Source organism: Thermobia domestica, chromosome 18, assembly GCF_964235325.1.
Source record: "Thermobia domestica chromosome 18, izTheDome1.hap1.1, whole genome shotgun sequence".
Classification (NCBI taxonomy): domain Eukaryota; kingdom Metazoa; phylum Arthropoda; class Insecta; order Zygentoma; family Lepismatidae; genus Thermobia; species Thermobia domestica.
The window spans coordinates 35,190,702-35,208,802 of record NC_137471.1 but is presented as its reverse complement, the minus strand read 5'-3'; the positions used below and the strand labels follow the sequence as shown (position 1 = coordinate 35,208,802).

General features: G+C 36.6%; 1 protein-coding gene across 5 annotated transcripts in view; it reads left to right on the top strand.

Annotated features, from left to right (window-relative positions):
• The window catches only part of LOC145675456 (uncharacterized), a 33,557-nt gene extending 19,489 nt beyond the window's left edge, over positions 1 to 14,068 (top strand). For 3 of the 5 annotated variants that reach the window (XR_014129121.1, XM_081745881.1, XM_081745880.1), the window contains 3 exons: positions 9,259 to 9,310; positions 11,005 to 11,142; positions 13,761 to 14,068. Coding sequence is in view for 3 of the 5 variants with exons in the window: in XM_081745881.1 (XP_081602007.1) it covers positions 9,272 to 9,310; positions 11,005 to 11,142; positions 13,761 to 13,967 (384 nt within the window). In the remaining 2 variants the exon portion in view is untranslated. The remainder of the gene's footprint in view (positions 1 to 9,258; positions 9,311 to 11,004; positions 11,143 to 13,760) is intronic. The other 2 variants (XR_014129122.1, XM_081745882.1) reach the window with 1 other exon arrangement.
• The last annotated feature ends 4,033 nt before the right edge of the window (positions 14,069 to 18,101 follow it).

Sequence of the window (18,101 nt, the reverse complement as noted above, 5' to 3'; positions counted from 1 at the left end):
AGTCCCATGTTTATAATCGCTTATATATAACAAATAAACAGATTTTTCGAGACTCTTATATATTATCAAGCACACAAACGATCAAATTATCCATATATTTCCTGTAAATTTTAAAAATTTCGCTGAAAATGGACGCCCAACTTTGGAATTTAACCCTTTTTTTCTGTACATTTTACAATCTATGGGTCCGTATAGTAAAACAAGTGTCGAAATAGTCCATCAAAAACAACGAAAAATACCACTCTCTTAACTTTTATTATTTCCCTGACCTGACTTTCACTCATTCTTCCTGACAAACTTAAATAAATTCTCCAATTGACCCGGTAAAGGGCGTGCGTGGATAAGTATAGTGAAATGGCAAAAGATAAATCTTGGAACGACTAGTGAGTGGTATGTAGGTACCATCAAGATACATTAATGTCTCGTGTTTCAAACCTCAACTCTCATTGGTTCATGAAAAATTGCGCAAAATCGGAAAAGTGAGATTAATTTATTTCTCAAGAATGGCACGATCGATTTTATTCAAACTTAAATGTATGTATAGGTGTATATAAGGACTTTATCTGAAAAATTAACAGCTCCCCCCGACCATTTCCCCTCAGGAAAAATTCGATTCAATATTTTGAGCCCCTTCTGACCTGTGATGGTCTGCGAGCACAATTATGAAAAAATAAAATTTAAATGTCGCTTTAAGCCTACAATCACATATTTTTTTTCCAAAATTATATCACGGGTACACCATGGTCAAAATGGGCCAAAGTCAACCATAACACACCTATAAGGAAAGAATTGCGAAATGCGAAAGCTATTGATGTAACTTTTGCATATTTGCTACCTGAATGAATGAGAAATCACACTTGAAAACTGCCAAATTCACTGAGGCCCCATTGATGGCCTGAAACTGTTGATATTGGTATTAATTTCATATGAATCAATCAGCCTGAACATGAATATGAGGTTAAAATTGCCATTAAACCTCCGTAAGTATCTGATTTGAGGATGTCTGAAGTTTCAGTGTGCGTGTCCATATAAAAAAATCAATGTTATCTATACCTACAGTGTTCAATCAAAATGAAATAACCTCAGCTGGAAAGAGAATAACCACCAACAACAACATAATGTAATGCAACCTTTCTTGTAGTGTCTCCCATAGGTCCTGAGATGGAGATAGGGATAAGAAGTAGAGTAGTGGAAAACTGCAACATTTAAATAAATGGTAATTTCATCCAAGAAATAGAAGAAAATGTAATGCAAACGGAAAGTCAGTTACATGTAAGAAGTAAAACTATTTCAGTGTGTGAAACAAATAAAGAAAGATGAAAGGAACATTGTAGTACATACTTCAGTCCTTGACACTGTTTTCACTTATGACCACACAAATGTTGTCGTGATCGAATATTTTGCTCAATATTTGTTCTGGTTTTGGGATCCTCGACAAATATCTTCCATTACTTAGGTAATAAATAATGGCTGCAACATCGGAGCAAGAGCCAACTGTTCGCAATCCATTTGCGCAGTCGCAACAATACCTAATGACCCTTGTGCTTGTGGGTTTTCTCGGGGTTCTCCGGTTTCCTCCCATTTTCTTCATTCCACCATTTCATTCATTTCTCATCATCACCGTCCCCTTTAGCCTACCCGGCAAAAGCGTGGGACGTAAAACTTAAAGATTTCATTTCATTTTTCCTAATGTCCCTTTTGTATCCTTCTGTATTTGGTTGTAGATGAAGCATTTGTATCTTCCTTTGCGTATGTCTTGAATGTACTGTCGTTTTCAAAATCTTGTTATCTTTAACATACTGCATATTAATGTTATCTCTTTCATCCAACATTTCACCCAAATAACATATTGCCTGTTTATATTGGAAGGATCCACAAAACAATCCTTTCAAATATTTTTCAGTCATCCGAGGAAAATCCTCAAGACCCTGTGAATAAATAGATGTAAACGGAAGTTCTCTTGTTCGCAATTTCTTCTGTTCAACAAAGGCTGCAAAAGTGTTTTTGTTTCCTGAAGTTTTTGCAGATTTCATGATTGCGGTGATTGTGGAGTGGTTTTCATCTAGTGTCACACGTAAGGAGAATTCATTGTGTAGAGAACTAGTAATTCTATATATTATGGGCTGATATTAGCTATCACTTCATTTTCAAATATGTCATCCAACAGACGATACTTTTCCTTCAGCATTCCATATGTAGCTTCAACTAGCCAACGAATTTTTGTAACAAACCTAGTATCATTTGCTTCTGCTGTGGACATTAGTGATTTTTCCCCTTACATGCAAGCATATGAACTTCATAACCTTTGTCCTCAATGTAAGTTTTACAGGGTCTATATTTTATTACATTGACTACTAATTTACTATTATAAAACGTACAATTCTTGTGTAAATGGGGGTGTTGCCTCACCCCACGAAGAGTCACAATAGAAGCTCCTGGCTGTCAGTATTCCTTTTTTCACGACAAATTCACACAGTGACAAAGATTCATTGTTTCGTGTTTGTTTTAAAGTGACAAGAGTATTCATTCCCAAATAAATTGTTAAATATGAACAGTTTCAGTATATCCCAAACTAGGGAAGGGGCGCCACAGTCCATCAAATGGGCACTCAAGTAAATTTGGCGCTTTTTAGGTGTGATTTCTCATTCATTCACGTAGCAAATATGCAAAAGCTACATCAATAGCTGTTCTTTTCGCAATTGCTCCCTTATAGGTATGGTATGGTTGGTTTTGGACCATTTTGACCATGGCGTACCCGTGATGCAATGTTGGAAATAATATACGTGATTGTAGGGTTAAAGCGACATCTATTTTTTTCATAATTGTGCTCGCAGACCATCATAGGTAAAAGGGGCTCAAAATATTTAATTAATTTTTTTAAAGCGGGAAAATGGACGGGAAGCTGTTAATTTTTTCAGACAAAGCCCTTGTATACACCTATACATACATCAAAGTTTGAATAAAATCGATCGTACCTTATTGAGAAATTAATTAATCCCACTTTTTCGATTTTGCGCCATTTCTCATGAACCAATGAGAGTTGAGGTTTGAAACGTGACAGATTAATGTATCTTGGTGGTACTTACATACCACCCACTTGTCGTCCCAAGATTCATTTGGGGCCATTTCACTATTCTTATCCACCCATGCCTTTTCAAAAATTGGTCCAGCGATACAGCAGTTAATCCATGAATTCTGTCAAGGATTCTAATTTTATCATTAGTGGAAGACAAGAAATTCAGTGACTTTTTCAGTTTTATGTCCTCCATTCATGATGTATAAGCTATAAAAAGTGGATGTGATGATACAAATGGTCGTATCGAAACCATTTCAACCTAAAAGGTATATAATATCTATTGATAGACTCAACAGTGTATAATACATTGGTAATTGAAAATAAACAAGGAAACCCAAGGTACTGTAGTTTTGGAATATTTTCTCGGGATCTCAATCCTTTTGTGGTATCTACGGAGAAAGTTTTGAACATTTCCATGAACATCAAATAAGGATTAGTTTACATTACAGGGTTCAGTTCGTTTTCATATGCAAGGAAAAGTAAAACTAATTTAGAATTAGTTTTTGACAGATAGCATTGTTGTATTTTTACTGCTAGGGCATGCTCAGTGTCATTGTGCCCAAAAGTGCGAAATCACGCACCAACTTGTGTTAGGTGGTCTTACAAGTTAGTATTGTATCTAATCCGATTTACGGCAGCACAAAGAAGGAGAGTCTGCTTGGCATGAGTAGATGCGTTTTCGAAAGTGTGTGTGTGTGCGTAAATGAGGATTCGTTTACTTCATTATTTCTTCATATGACCGTTTGTTTTCATGGTTGAAAATAGTGCCCTTGTTCGTGTCTATTTCAAATCTACAGTAATTTCATATTTGTTCATTTTTCCACGCCGAAAAATATAGACAATATAGCTGTTTGAATTCATACAAAAAAGTGTGCTGCAGTTTTTCAGCAGAAAAGCACTCACTTCTAATACCTGGATTCTATGGTTCGAATCTCAGCTCCTGCCAAGTGAATTTTTTGGAGGACACATTGTAAGTCTGGGTTCCTCCATTTCCTCCCACTTTCTTCACGCCACGATTTAATTCATTACTATGATAGCTTTCTCCCTTTGCCTCAGAGCATGACTATGGGACTATAAACTCAATATAGACATATAGATATAAAATAAAATATTAGTAGTACTCACCCTCTTCATCCAGCCACTCAGAAAAAATGTAGGGATACCATGGCCAAGGACGAGTGTGCCTACCCGACAACAAAATAAAGGGAAGGATACAGAAGTTTTTCAAGTTTGGGAGTCAAGAGGTAAATCTGCCGACACGAGTACAGTAAGTACCAGAGGTCAATCATTGCCAAAAATGGAATCATATTAACCCAACTCGACAGGTTACATTGACAGACTCAGAATGGGTCCTAGACCTATGATACCGGTTTATAGGCCTGTGTAGGTGTCATATGACGATTGAAAGTTTGGGTGAGCCTAAAATGGCGAAAAATTCAAATTTAGGAGTTTTTAAACTCATTTATCTTGTACAGTCACCAGCAAAAGTATCTCCCTCTAAGTGCTCTAATTCCATTACTTGGGGTCCAAATAATTTGCAGTTGTGAGAACGCCTGAACAGATGCAACCCAACGAACACGTAACTTTTCTCGGCAGATACAGCAGCTCGCAGCACTAAGTGAGGTCTTTATGCAAGGATATTGTGAGTAGAAGGCGCACGAAACATTTCTCCATTCTCAGATAAATCTTTATGCTTCAGAGTGTCTTGTTCAGTGAACACCATCTATTATTCTCAATATTACTGTCTATGTAATGTATTGTTTTGTTATATATTGTATGTTCAGTGAAATAAAAAATACTAACCACACATGAATCAGAAAGTAGATGAAAATATCAAATCTAGAACAACTCCTGGAAATAAGTTTGTAAATGATTGTCTCCATTGCTAGAACTTCTCCAATTCTCCTCATTCCAAAATATTTTTCTTTCTGGGGAGAAGATCTTGCTGGTCACACTGAGTATCCATTGAAATTGAAATATTTGAAAAAGTTTGAACCTGGCGGGGATTAGAACCCGGGTCCGCTGAATAGAAGTTCAATGCGCTAACCACTTACCTACCGCGTCACTTCATCTTCCACCTAAGCTAATAGCTAGTTAAAATTACTTCATGGAAGACTATGCACAAGATACTAATGCTCATATAAGGAGACGTTCCTTATGTAAGTGTCACAATGACTTACTCGAGATTTCCTTGCTTAACTAAAACAAAGTTATATATACGTTCCTCAATGAGGAAAATATCATGAAACTTCGTTCAAGTTAAGGTAACATTACCGTTTTCAACGATGGTCCCGATTTACATTACAATTCTTCTTTATTTTAACTTCAAATTTCCAAACAAGACAAGACGGAAGAAATTTTCACATTCTTCGAATTGTATCAACACGTATAGAAATAGAAAGTTCTATGTTTGTCTTCCATAACTACTTGTATATTTTCTTACCTTCATATGAGGAATTTGTGGCAAAGGGTAAAACAGAAAACTCACATTTCAGCGACCAGAATTCGAATTCTTTCGAGGCATTTATTACTTTTTGTTTACTGGAAGATATTGTTTACGTAATTGGTATTGTAATTCTGTTATTCCTTTATTATTATCGTTATTATTATTATTATGACAAAAGAAGGAAAGCAAAAGTCACATAGTCGAATCTATTCATAGGAACAGGAAAGATATACTGTATGTCAGATGTTTCTTTGGTTTACACATAAACGCAATAATATTATTACGTATGGATTTACAGATGACAACAAGAAATGGAGTATAAATATTTGTTAGCTGATAATAGTAATGAATTTTGTTTCGCGCTAGTTAGAAAAGCGAAGTGACATCTTAAATAGAATCATTTCCGTGACTAGAGTTTTAAGTTCGATAACTATTTGCAATTTGTGACAGGCGGTAACAATTCCAGAATGCCTAGGGTAACAAGATTTTTTCCCATATTAACAGTAAGTACTTTTCCATTCATCAATTGTTGGCTAAACACGTTAAGTTCCCAGAAAGTACGAATCAATGTTGATAGGAAGAAGTAATTTTGTGTTGTTGGCATTTCACCTGTGAAGGAAGGCGTCTCAACACTGAGACTCACTATCAGAGAAATTAAATATTTTTCATATTAGTATACATCAGAAGTATCAATATTGATAATGATAAAAATTTCCTTAATTACAGCAATCGAACCCGAGACTTCAGCGTTGTGAAGCTAACGCTTAAGCCACTACTCTAAGACGTCACTGTTCTGGGAGAAGGGAAAAACTGGATGTGTAGTAAATTCAGTAAATTGCGCACTTCTACGATTCCAATGTGATAATGATGAAAATTTCTGATTTTTCATGTTAAAATAGTAGTATTATGTAGAAAGAATAGTAAAGAGAATTCAACTTTTAATTGAAAATCAAAAGTATATACAAACATCCAATGACATGAAGGAGAAACTGGCCTTTAGAGGGCTTCGAACCCTTGACAGGCACAGTTCCGTGCCGTGAGTGGAGCGAACGGGGCGACGGTCCCTTGTCTCCAAGTAAGGGAGCGCGAAATTCGGGAAAAAGAAGAAAGGAAAAAGTCATAAAATGCTAAAATCGAGGAATAGCAGGGTTTATATTTAAAAATATTCTTACACTAATCATGGTGGCTGTTCGGGCTTTTCTAGCGACCTCAGTCACAAGTACGGGGGCGCCGTCGTATGATCTCACCTCGAGCCCAGATTTTCCACGACACAGCTATGGACAGGCACTCATGTTGCCTGGAGTCTGGTGTTTCAGAGCACTGGAATATTTTTTAAAAGTTAACCATCTTAACGAACATTCCTCAATAACTTTTGTTTCATATTTATACGCGATTTACTTAATTTTACTCATTTCACCCACTTTTCCAGTTTTTTCCAGTAATTCGTTAAGAACAGGAACAAAAACACAGAAACATTGAGAGCAGTAAAAATCACAAACACACTTCGCGCGTTCTGCTCTTGCCTGAAGTAAAACTCAAATATGGTGAAAATGCAGTTTTTGGTCTTCCCTCTCTTATGTGTTGTCAAATCTGCAAACACAAACCAAAATGAGGAATATTAATACACAAGATGCTCAAAATCTTAGCTATTCATGACATAACTATTCCATGAATCCTAATAACTGTAGTATATTCACAAATCATCATTTGTTATATTTTACCGAAATACGTCATGACTTTTCCGACAACCTAATACTTTGATGTTATTAATACACGAAGTTCATTGATCTAATCACTTATTCACTTACTCTCTTATGATCATCAAAACCTTTAGGGTACTTTCCGTAGATATAGAAAGGTGAAACGTGGTATCCAGGCTTGGTGTAGTGTGCGAGTAAACAAATAAAAAGCTACAGGATGATATTTCCCTCCCCCAGACCTCTTACGATGTAATGTGTTGATTATTCAACAAAAAAGACTTGAAGTCAAATCAGAAACTACATAAAATATAAAAATATGTAGTCAGGTCTCCACTTTGCAGTAATAATAATAGCAATAAAGGAATAAAAGAATTACAATACCAATTACGTGAGCAATACCTTCCTATAAAGAAAAAGTAATTGCCTCGACGGGATAGAATTCTGGTCGCTGCAATGTGAGTTTCTTCTTTTACCCTTTGCCACAAATCCCTCATATGAAGATAAGAAAGTATAAAAGTAGTTATAGAAGATAAACATAGAACTTTCTATTTCTACACGTCTTGGTACAATTCAAAGAATGTGAAAATTACTTCCGTCTTTTCTTCTTTGGAAATTAGAAGTTAAGGTAAAGAAGAAATCGGGACCATCGTTGGAAACGGTGATGTAGCCTCAACTTGAAGAACGAGTTTCGTGATATTTTCCTCGTTGAGAAACGTTTATATAACTCGTTTTTGAGTTAAGCAAAGAAATCTAGAGTGAGTCATTGTGACACTCACATAAGGAACGTCTCTTGTGTACAGTCTTCCATGAAACGATTTTAACTATCTAATAGTTTGGCTGGGAGGTGAAATGGCGCGGCGGTTAAGTAGGCTCAGTTGAGCGCGTGTTCTCGAGCTGTTCACATCGTGAGTAATGTGGGTCCTGCTAGAGTGCCTCATATTGCTACACGTACATTCCTTTGAAGACTTCTGCTTCTTTCTCAAGATTAGTGTTGTTTATGTGCTTTGTGTACCCTTTTTGTACAGAGTTTTGCAGTTAGATAGTATGTTCTTCTATGGAATATAAGGATTTGCAATTTCAATTCAAATTTGACCGAAAGTATAAGAGCGTCAAACCTAATGCTAGCCAAGTATATCAGTGGTTGGAAAATAAGTTTACTCGTATATTTGAAAACATTTGTACGCTCTAGTCACATGCGGAATCAAATAGCATAATTATTGAGTTTAAAGATTTACAATCCTATGAACATTTTCCTGCAACCGATCCTTCATCTGTAGAGTTCACCCACGTGACTGAGGAGTCTAGCACAGTACGGATCGTCGCCGCTGATGACCCGATTCGGTTGGTTCGTATATATGACCTTCTTCTTGAAGGACCGTTATGAGTACTAGAAAATCATTTTAAAACTTATGATAAAGTGTGCAAAGTGGAACCGAGACTATGGAGTGCCCCGTTTCCATCTGGCATAGACAGTGACGTACGTACGTATTGTTCTTACGGAAATACATAAGCATATACCGTCTCGTATCATACTACTATATACTATACTAGTACTACTATACTACTACTATAGATATAGAAGAAAATGTAACGAAAGACTGTTTTGATTCAACTTTACTTAGCTCATACTTTATATTTACTTAGTTTATATCTCATATTTTACACGATAAGTTTTACAAGCTATTTTGATCAAACTTAAACCTCCCTCAGAAGAAAAACATGTAGCTTTTCTTTTCCATTATTCTTACAAGTTTACGTTTTGGTATACGTTGCAGTTATATTTCAGTGTAGGGTTTTGACAACACATATATATCATACACAAGAGAGAAAGAAAATGAAAGAAAAGAAAGATAGAGACGGAGGATAGAGTATTTTTTTAGAATTATATTAATAGAATTATAATACTTTCCATGTGTATTACAATGGCTCGCTGTCATCAAGTCAGAAAGCACTGATGCATTGAATTGTTTACTGCAGAATTTCTAATCTCAAATATTTACTAATTGGAAGTAATTAGTTTTTTTTCTGTTTTACAGACACGGATAAATTATGCTAGATAAGGTCATCATAATGAGATTTGCTGAATTCGTAAGTATTTGTCTGTATGTACCTTTCAATTGTTTATCTAGCTTTAAGCCCTGTTTTAAATATAGACAACACAGGATCTAGAGTCATTTTTTTTACTTAGTCTTTGAAAGGAAATCTAGCTTTTTGTGACTAGAAGTGTATAAACAATATAAAACATAGGGTCTATACTGTACATTTAAATAGAGGAATGATAGAGATCAGAGGTATAACCTGTTAGTTGATTTGGTATCTAATATTCCTTTTGAGCAATGAAAAGAGACGAGACATGGACTAATATTAATGTGAGATCCGAAGCATCTACAAGCCCATTAGAAATCGTACCACGATTTCCCACACCCAAGTCGCGTGTTCTATCCTACATTTGAAACTGAACCAGAGCTGCAACAAAGAATCAGACTTAAATTCACCCCCCAAAAATAGAATAATACCAAAGAAGCATACTCACACCACAGAGAGATTGGAAAAAGAAATTAATTTGTTCCCTACGTTTTGTTCACTCAAGCCCCAGCTTGAATAGTAAAAACAAGTCAAGAGGGAGATAGTGGGTCTTCTCTCCTGGCCATTTGTGGCAAAGTGGGTAACACATTCACCTGCTGTACGTGCGATCCAGTATTAAATCTCCGTTGACGTATTATCTCCTATACAAATGTAAGTAGTACCCTTTCCTGCTGCTCCAGTGGCTAGCGCGCGTCTTTGGTGCATACGACACTGGGTTCAGTTCCGGGCCGGAACACATTGGACTTTGAGCATCTTATGGTATTTCGGGTTCTACCTTAAAGTGTACTTCCATGTTTCATATCGCCTCGGCGCTGAATGGGATCGCTAAACTTTATTGTAATGCCCTTTAGGCTAAGAGAGACGATGGTTAATACTACTAAATCATGATGGACGAATTAGTGGAATCAGAATGTGGGAGGAAACGAGAGTACCCAGAGAAAACCTATGGACTCAGTGTTGTCCAACACAAACTTACTTGACCAGGGATCGAATCAGGGATCCCATGCACCAGAGGTAAGCACGCTCTACCACTGAGCTCTTGTGGGTGTCCCCGCGTAGCGTAGTCGCTAACGCTCTCGCCTTCGGTGCGAGCGGTCCCGGGTTCGATTCCTCGGTCGAAAAAGTGTAACACGCTTTTTCAGGCCAGCCATCCTGAATGAGGTTTTCCTGGGTTTTCCTTATTCACACCAGGCAAATACCGGAGTGGTACGTAACTTACAGATCCCAGGCCGCTTCCTTCCTTCCCCAATCCTTTCTTCCTTCCCTTTCCCCGGATTGTGTGCTCCCCGAGGGACGTCATCCCTCAAATTGTGAAGGACTAAAATGGCCTTACATGCCGAAAGTCCAGAAATCTAAATCGTAAATCCTAAATCCGAGCTAGTGTGGCCCTCCATCTTTAATAATTAACGGTAAAATCCGAATACTGCTTCGGAACCCACCTCAAATATTAAGTCTCAACGCTGAAAAGGGAGTACTAATCTATCGAACTGCCTTCCCCCTTGATTCTGTGTATTTCCATAATATACACCACAACTTGTGGTTTGTTCTAAGGTTACACCTTGAAAATGATAAATTGGACACAACGTAAAACGCACAAAGTATCGAATTCAAATCAATATACTGTACTCTCTTTATGTACTGGTTTTCCACTGTTACTCCAAATATAATGTATTAGTTCTTAAAAAAATATTTTCCAGATTCTAATAGTGGTGAGCATCATCCTCCTAAGTGAAACTTCAAGCGTTTTCATTATTGGTTCATATATCGGATACTTGTGTGTTCTTCTCGGGCTTTTGGTTGCATTTGTAAGAAAAGAGGATATGCCAAGAACAGTGGTAAGTGCACATCCAATTTTTTTTTAAGTAACTTGTATATAGAGTGCATTTTTATTCTAATATTAAAAGTAGGTTGTGTATTTTGAAGCGAGCGTCTACTGAACTACTCGACGCAACCAGCATTTGTGTTTATGTTTGTTCAACGATAATTCTCATAAAACTAACGGAGTTTTAGTGAAATTTGGTACGTGCCTTCCTCCAACCTTCCGAAATAACTTTACTGTTTGGGATTGGAATTCATTAATAATAACACCTTGGGAGAAGCGGGTTCAATTTCCGGCGGATTCAATTGTGTGACTCGGATTCGACATTAAGCTATACGTTCACGTCTCTTATAGTCTCATGCTAGAAACGACGCAAAATACGAATTACAACCCAACCTCACTAATAAGGCCAGGTGAAAGGGATTAAATTAACCCCACGATATAAGTTATGATTTCACAATACAACAGTTTTCGAGAATTGTGGTGAATCAGTGGTAAGGTACTCTCCTCTGACATATGGAATAAATACTTCAATCCAAGCTCCCACCAAACAGTTTTGTGGTAGACAAACACCATGTGCATGAGTTTCTTCGGGGTCCTCACGTTTTCTCGCACCATCGTCATCCATCTCATTATCACCATCTCCCTTAGTAGTGATACATAATCATGTGCAATAAAACTAATCAATTTTCCCATATAACCTATTATTATTATTATTATTATTATTATTATTATTATTATTATTATTATTATTATTATTATTATTATTATTATTATTATTATTATTATTATTATTATAAACCTTTTGGCATATCCTTTGGGACTAATGAGATTTTTATTTTATTTCAGCTTTGGGCCAGGAAATGTTCCATCCACGTTTCTCGATCTTCAACTTCCTTTTTTAACTCCTAATATTTTCTTCCATTTTTAAATCATCTATCAGTTCCGCTCTTCTTCTTTCTATTCCTCCCTTTCCTTCCATCTTTCCTTCTATGAGGGTATGAAGAAGACAGTTTCCACTAAGATGTGTCCAATCTAATTGGTCCTCCTGGAAACGTCCTCTTTTCACCTATCCGTTCTGAAACATCTTCGTTTGTTGCTTTCTCCGTTCATTTTATCTTCTTCATCTTCCTGCAACGCCACATTTCAAAGCTCTCTAAATATTTTTTTTTTCTTTAACTTCTGTCATGTCCAAATCTCTGAACCGTACAGCTCAATATAGCATATATATAGCACTTGATCAACTTCTTTCTTAGATCAGTTATAAGCGTGCTAGTTGAGAGTGATCTTTTGTAGTATAACCTAAATGAAATATATTCAACTTTGTTAAAACATAGGGTTCATTTTCTTTAGGGCATCCGGACCATCATTATTGGATGCGGTTGAAAAAGAGATCATGGATAAGTGGATAAGAAAGAAAAGTTTCTGTATATTTCTGTTTCCTTATAGCTGACTAGCTGAAATGTCTGTTCTTTGCACGCGGATTACAGTTTTATAGAAAGTATATAATCCTTCGCTCCCCTTAGGACAGTAGCGTAGCCAGGATGTGTGTTTGGGGGGGGCGCAAGTGCTGTTATAGGTACATATAGAAAAATTACAAACAAAAAAAAATATAAATATAAAAGTATATAAAAAATTACAAACATCAAAGTACCGAAGTACATTGTCGGACCTCTTTGGGGGGGGCCCGGCCCCTCCGGGCCCCCCCCCTTCCCTACGCCACTGCCTTAGGATATGCATTTCAATGAATATAATGATAAAATTTCATAAGATAGGCATGAACGTTAAAATAGCCTACTCTCCTAGAATGTGTTCTGTAATCAAAGTGGCTTGATAAAGCGCCAGCTTAAAGTGGATACTAACTGCTCCAAAATACATTTTAAACAGCTAGTCATTTTCTTGAGCCCAAAACGACACTAGTCTTAATAATTTCGTATTCCCATACTGACAAAACTGACTGAACTTGGATTTAAACGGCCTCAGGAATATCTCAACCACTTGGAGTACTATGAATTCGACACTAATATCGGTAGTTTATAATTATCTTTAGATTTCATCCCTTCCAAAACTCCTAACAATGCTAGGCGTGTTTTATATACGTGAACTCTCTTCTTCTTCCAAACCTTTTTTTTTTTCAGTCAACTGGGGTCGGATTTTCAGATTCCAGTTCTCCACCTGTTTCTATCTTTGTCATCTCCGCTGTGACACCACCTGCACCATACCGTTCTTAAGAGCCTGCCGTTCTTAAGAAATAATGATGCTCTTATTTCCTTAAAAAAAGAACGAAAACTCGATTTAGAGGCCGTTCAAAAATTTTGTGGCCCCTGATACAAAAATGTATCAAAAGATCCCATACATTTCAAACAAAAATTTTCTTGTAGGCGTTATATCTGGAGAACTACATATAGTGTAACCAAACCCAAACTATCACGAATTTAGCAGTACGAATTTAGAATTTATACTGGATTTCGACAATGTCTGGCAAATATTTTCCGTGATGATGTTCCGATATGTTCTGGTGCAACTAAACCACTGCTTAAACAGGTGGATGTGCCTGTCTAAGAGAGGAACGTTTGGTAATCCTGATAGCTATTCATTCTTTATGCTTACGTCAACCTTTTTCTTTGTTTGTAGCAAATGTATTACGTGGCAGTTGGGATTGCAACATTCTTTACAGTTGGACTACTCCAAACCCTTTGGTACAATGGCAAAGGAGGAAAAAATATTTTCTACGGCGGAGCGACTGAGAGCAGCGTAATAATTGAATCCGTCATTGCTTTAACATTTGCTACAGGTTTAGTGCTTGTCGTGGATATGATTTGTACGTATAAGAACAAATAACATTTCAGAATTTAGTTTTTTTATGTATATTTGTAAAGGAGAAAAATCTTACAAAGCTTGTATATTCACAAATATTCAGTGAACAAACAATAAATTATAGATTTATGTAATGAAATCTTCTTTTTTTACCCTCAGTGAAAATATTTTAATTTTACTCGTAATATTTACATTACTGTATATTGTAAAGGTCTTCCTTTGAAGTGGTAGGTACAGCTAAGTTAAGAAAATCAGAGTCCAGAATTGAATCTCACTACCGGTTTATTATAAAAATCTTCTAATAAAATACAATATTTACAAAAATATTACGATATAGCTTTCTCTAATGAGAGATTGAAAAAGGTGGCCCAAGACCTTACAGCCTTAAGAGTCCCTATCACTGCGAAATTAAAATACCGCTAATTTTACAGTAATTATGTGATATCTTCAAATAGATAAAAGATAATCGAAAAGTGGATCAAGACCTCCCTAGACGATGTTATTTTGCATGACGTACCGTTATCACGAGTCACCTAGTAGCTTTCCGTTTGCAGTTATTTAGAAACGCGAAAATAAATGCCGATTTTCTAAATGGCTGGAAATCGAAAGCAGATAAATGAGTCATGATAACGGTATCTCAAGCAGAATAATATTGTCTAGGGAGGTCTTGTTCCACTTTTCGATTATCTTTTATCTATTTGAAGATATCACATAATTACTGTAAAATTAGCGGTATTTTAATTTCGCAGTGATGAGGCCTCTTAAGACAGGATCTTTACAGTACCCCGGGCAAGCTAAGTAGAGTGGTGTAGGAAACCCTAATGCTCCGAAGCAAGCAGTGAGGGGGTTAAGGGTCATAGAGCCATGAAGCAGGCTAAAGAAAACATACCAAACATACCTCGCGATCGAAGTCGAGGTTTAAGTCGTAGTTGTTACCTCGATAATGGCAGAAACACATTGATTCAAATGGGTATGTGTATGCCGAAGATGTACGCTACATCCCGACCTAAACGTCGACCGCGAAAGTGAATTAGTGATCACGATGATAAACAACTGAGTTTGTTTTTACATCGATGTTCAGTGGAAGCATCCCTGTGGCTCGTGTTCTCATTGTTTCTCCCTGAAACGCTGCACGGATAAAATCTTCATTTGTTCAGAATTTCGTCTGCAAGAGGATTGTGTGTATCTATGCTCGAGAGGTTTTGCTGCACTGTAAATTTGATTATGAAAGACATATTAGTAGAACTAATGAAGAATGTTCCAGCAATATGGAATAAGAGGCACAAATACCATAATAGGCATGTTTTAACCAGAGATTTGAAGAAAATAGCAGCTCAAATGGGAATGTCAGGTAAGTATTCATATTTATTTGAGAATTATACCCTAACTTATATTATTATATAAGGCAATGGTGGTTACAGGGAGGAGACTTTCAAGTTGAAGTCTATAAATTCCGGAATTTCTAAAGAAAAAAGAAACTAGTGTTAATCATATATATGCCTAAAAACTTCACGCCCCCACCAATTCCGAGATTAATAAAAATAATTTCTTCTAAATTCGTTACTGATATAAGGTAAAGAAATACCTGGAAACACAGCCATGTATCCACACACAGAGCCCGAAGTATATTGCTTTGGCATAAATATATATGTCAAACCTATACGTAATAGGGCACACACACATGTCGTAATGATATGATGAGAATGTCAAACTGACGACGGTGGTATATCACCATGATGCTTAATATGTCATTTTGACATACGACAGTGTGTCACACATTTTGTCTGTTTTATAACTGATAGTAAGTCAAAATCAGACATCAGGGTAGTCATAGACTTTCTGACATACCAAAATGCTCTCTACACATACAAAGTGGAATGGCAAGATGACTTCTATTGATATCATTTTGACATATGAAAGCAGTCAAATGAAAACTGAACAACTTCTCTGAGATCATAGTTTTTTGCAGTAATCTACGGCATTGTGGGGATCATTTGTAAGTATCTTTCCCGCCCTTACTATTCAAGATACAAGCTTGAAATTTTGTACACACATATAGTACACAACTTAGTATTTTTCAGTCTAAGGAGTGCGATTTAAGTTAAGGTTACTGGCAAAAAACTTGCATAAAACGAAAACAACTCGTTCGATGTCAATGAAAGTTTCACCCTTTGCTCGTCATAGTATCTCTCAATTGTACGCTAAGTCTGAGTACATAATAATGAACGGGAAGCAAATGACAGCCGAACTGTCCAAGGCTGTCCGCGAGCGGCTTATCCGATTCTACGAGAACCAATGCTCGCGTGACTTTACGGCTGCTTTAAACCACTTTAAGTGTGAATACCCTTATAGTACTGTGCATAGAATGTTGAAAAATTATGTGGAGACTAGTGAAGCATCAAGAAAGAAGAAATCTGGTCGCCCAATTTCAAAATGTACACAAAAAGTGAAAAGTGCAATTAGATGAGGACTTTTGAAGAACCCTAACTTGTCAAACCGCGTTTTAGGACGAAAATATCACATTTCTGAATTCAATGTAAGGAAGATCAAGAAAGAACACGGATTCAAGGTTGAAACATGTAAAAGTGTACCCTTTTATACCAAAGAACAGAATAAGCGCGCTAAGATCATCTGCCGCAAACTCTCCGACAAGAAGTTCGCGAACAAGATTGTGATCATGGATGATGAAACTTACTGTTACTAAAATTTAGCGTTGGTGCCTGTTTCCAAGTATGTATCATACATTGATAAACGTCAAGTTAGTCCTAGCAAGTTCGTAAAACCTAAAGACAGGTATGCGAAAAAGTTTCTGGTCTGGCAAGCGATCGCGGCAAACGGCAAAGTTTCGCCTGCTGTTGTTCAAAGTGGGACAATCAACGGTGACCGCTATTTAGAGTGTATTGAAAAGGTTTTGATTCCATGGATACAAAAATAATTCACCGGACATGACATTGTGTTTTGGTCCGATATGACGTCTTCGCATTATGTTTAAAAAGTGCGTGACGCGCTTACTGGCGCTGGTATCGAGTTTGTCGGTATAAACGAGAACGCGCCAAAAGTTCCTCAGGCTAGACCCATTGAACGTTTTTGGGCTCTAGTTAAACGCAAAATGGCTAGAAAGCATACTTTCATCAAAGATGTGAAAGACATGCAAAAAACATGGTCGGAAATTGCAAAAGAAGTGGCAAAAAGTATTGGACAAGCGCTTTTCAGGAAGTTCCGGATTAAGCTTCGAGAAATCAGTCGCAAGGGTGTCTATAGCGTCAAATAGCAAACCAGTTCTTTTTTCAGTTATCATTTGATTATTATATTAAAATGTGTTTTGATTTGTCAAGAAATGAAAAAGTTATTACAAAAATACAAAGTTCCCTTAACTTAAATCGCACTCCTTATTTTCAGATATCTGCGTTAGCATAGGATGGGACCAGGGGGCGAGAAATTTAAAAAAACAATTTAAGAGAAAAAAATTCAATTTCTCTCAAGATTTCTCGCCTCAGGGACATGATAGGGAAATGATGCAATTTAAAAGGATGCCCCGTTGTGGAAAAATGGTATAAACCATGATCCTACGATAAATAGGAATGATTCTGTAACCGCTTGACTTAAAGTATATAATTTACCTAGAACCTAAAAGAGTTAAAGCGAAAATGTGGCACTAAACTTTGACAGATCTATTATTAAAGATTACACATTTTTCTAGCTAAAATATATAGCAAACTTATATGTATAATGACATATTTTATTGATTGTGTTTTTGTACAAGACCTCTTAAAGTGAATTTGCATCGGAAAATGAAAGTGTAAACCTCCATGTAAAAACGAGCAAATAACTTGATATATAACTTGGTGAAAAACCGAAGCGGCTTTGGAGGAAACCGAAACCGGTTTCGGTGAAAAACCGAACCGGTTTAGGAGAAAACCGAAATGTCGGTTTTTCGGGTTTCTGTTTTTATAGAAAACGGTTTTAATTAAAAAACGTTTTTCCCAAGCCTATTCAAAACGTGTTGAAACTCTTATAATATTTAGCCGTAAGGTATTACACCATGAAATGAACTCTTCGCAAAACTATCCAACATTTTACACTTTGATCTCGACAGACGCGCAATTACTGCGCGGGCGCTTGAAGAAGTGTGTACTGTTTATAGGCAAGATATGTTAT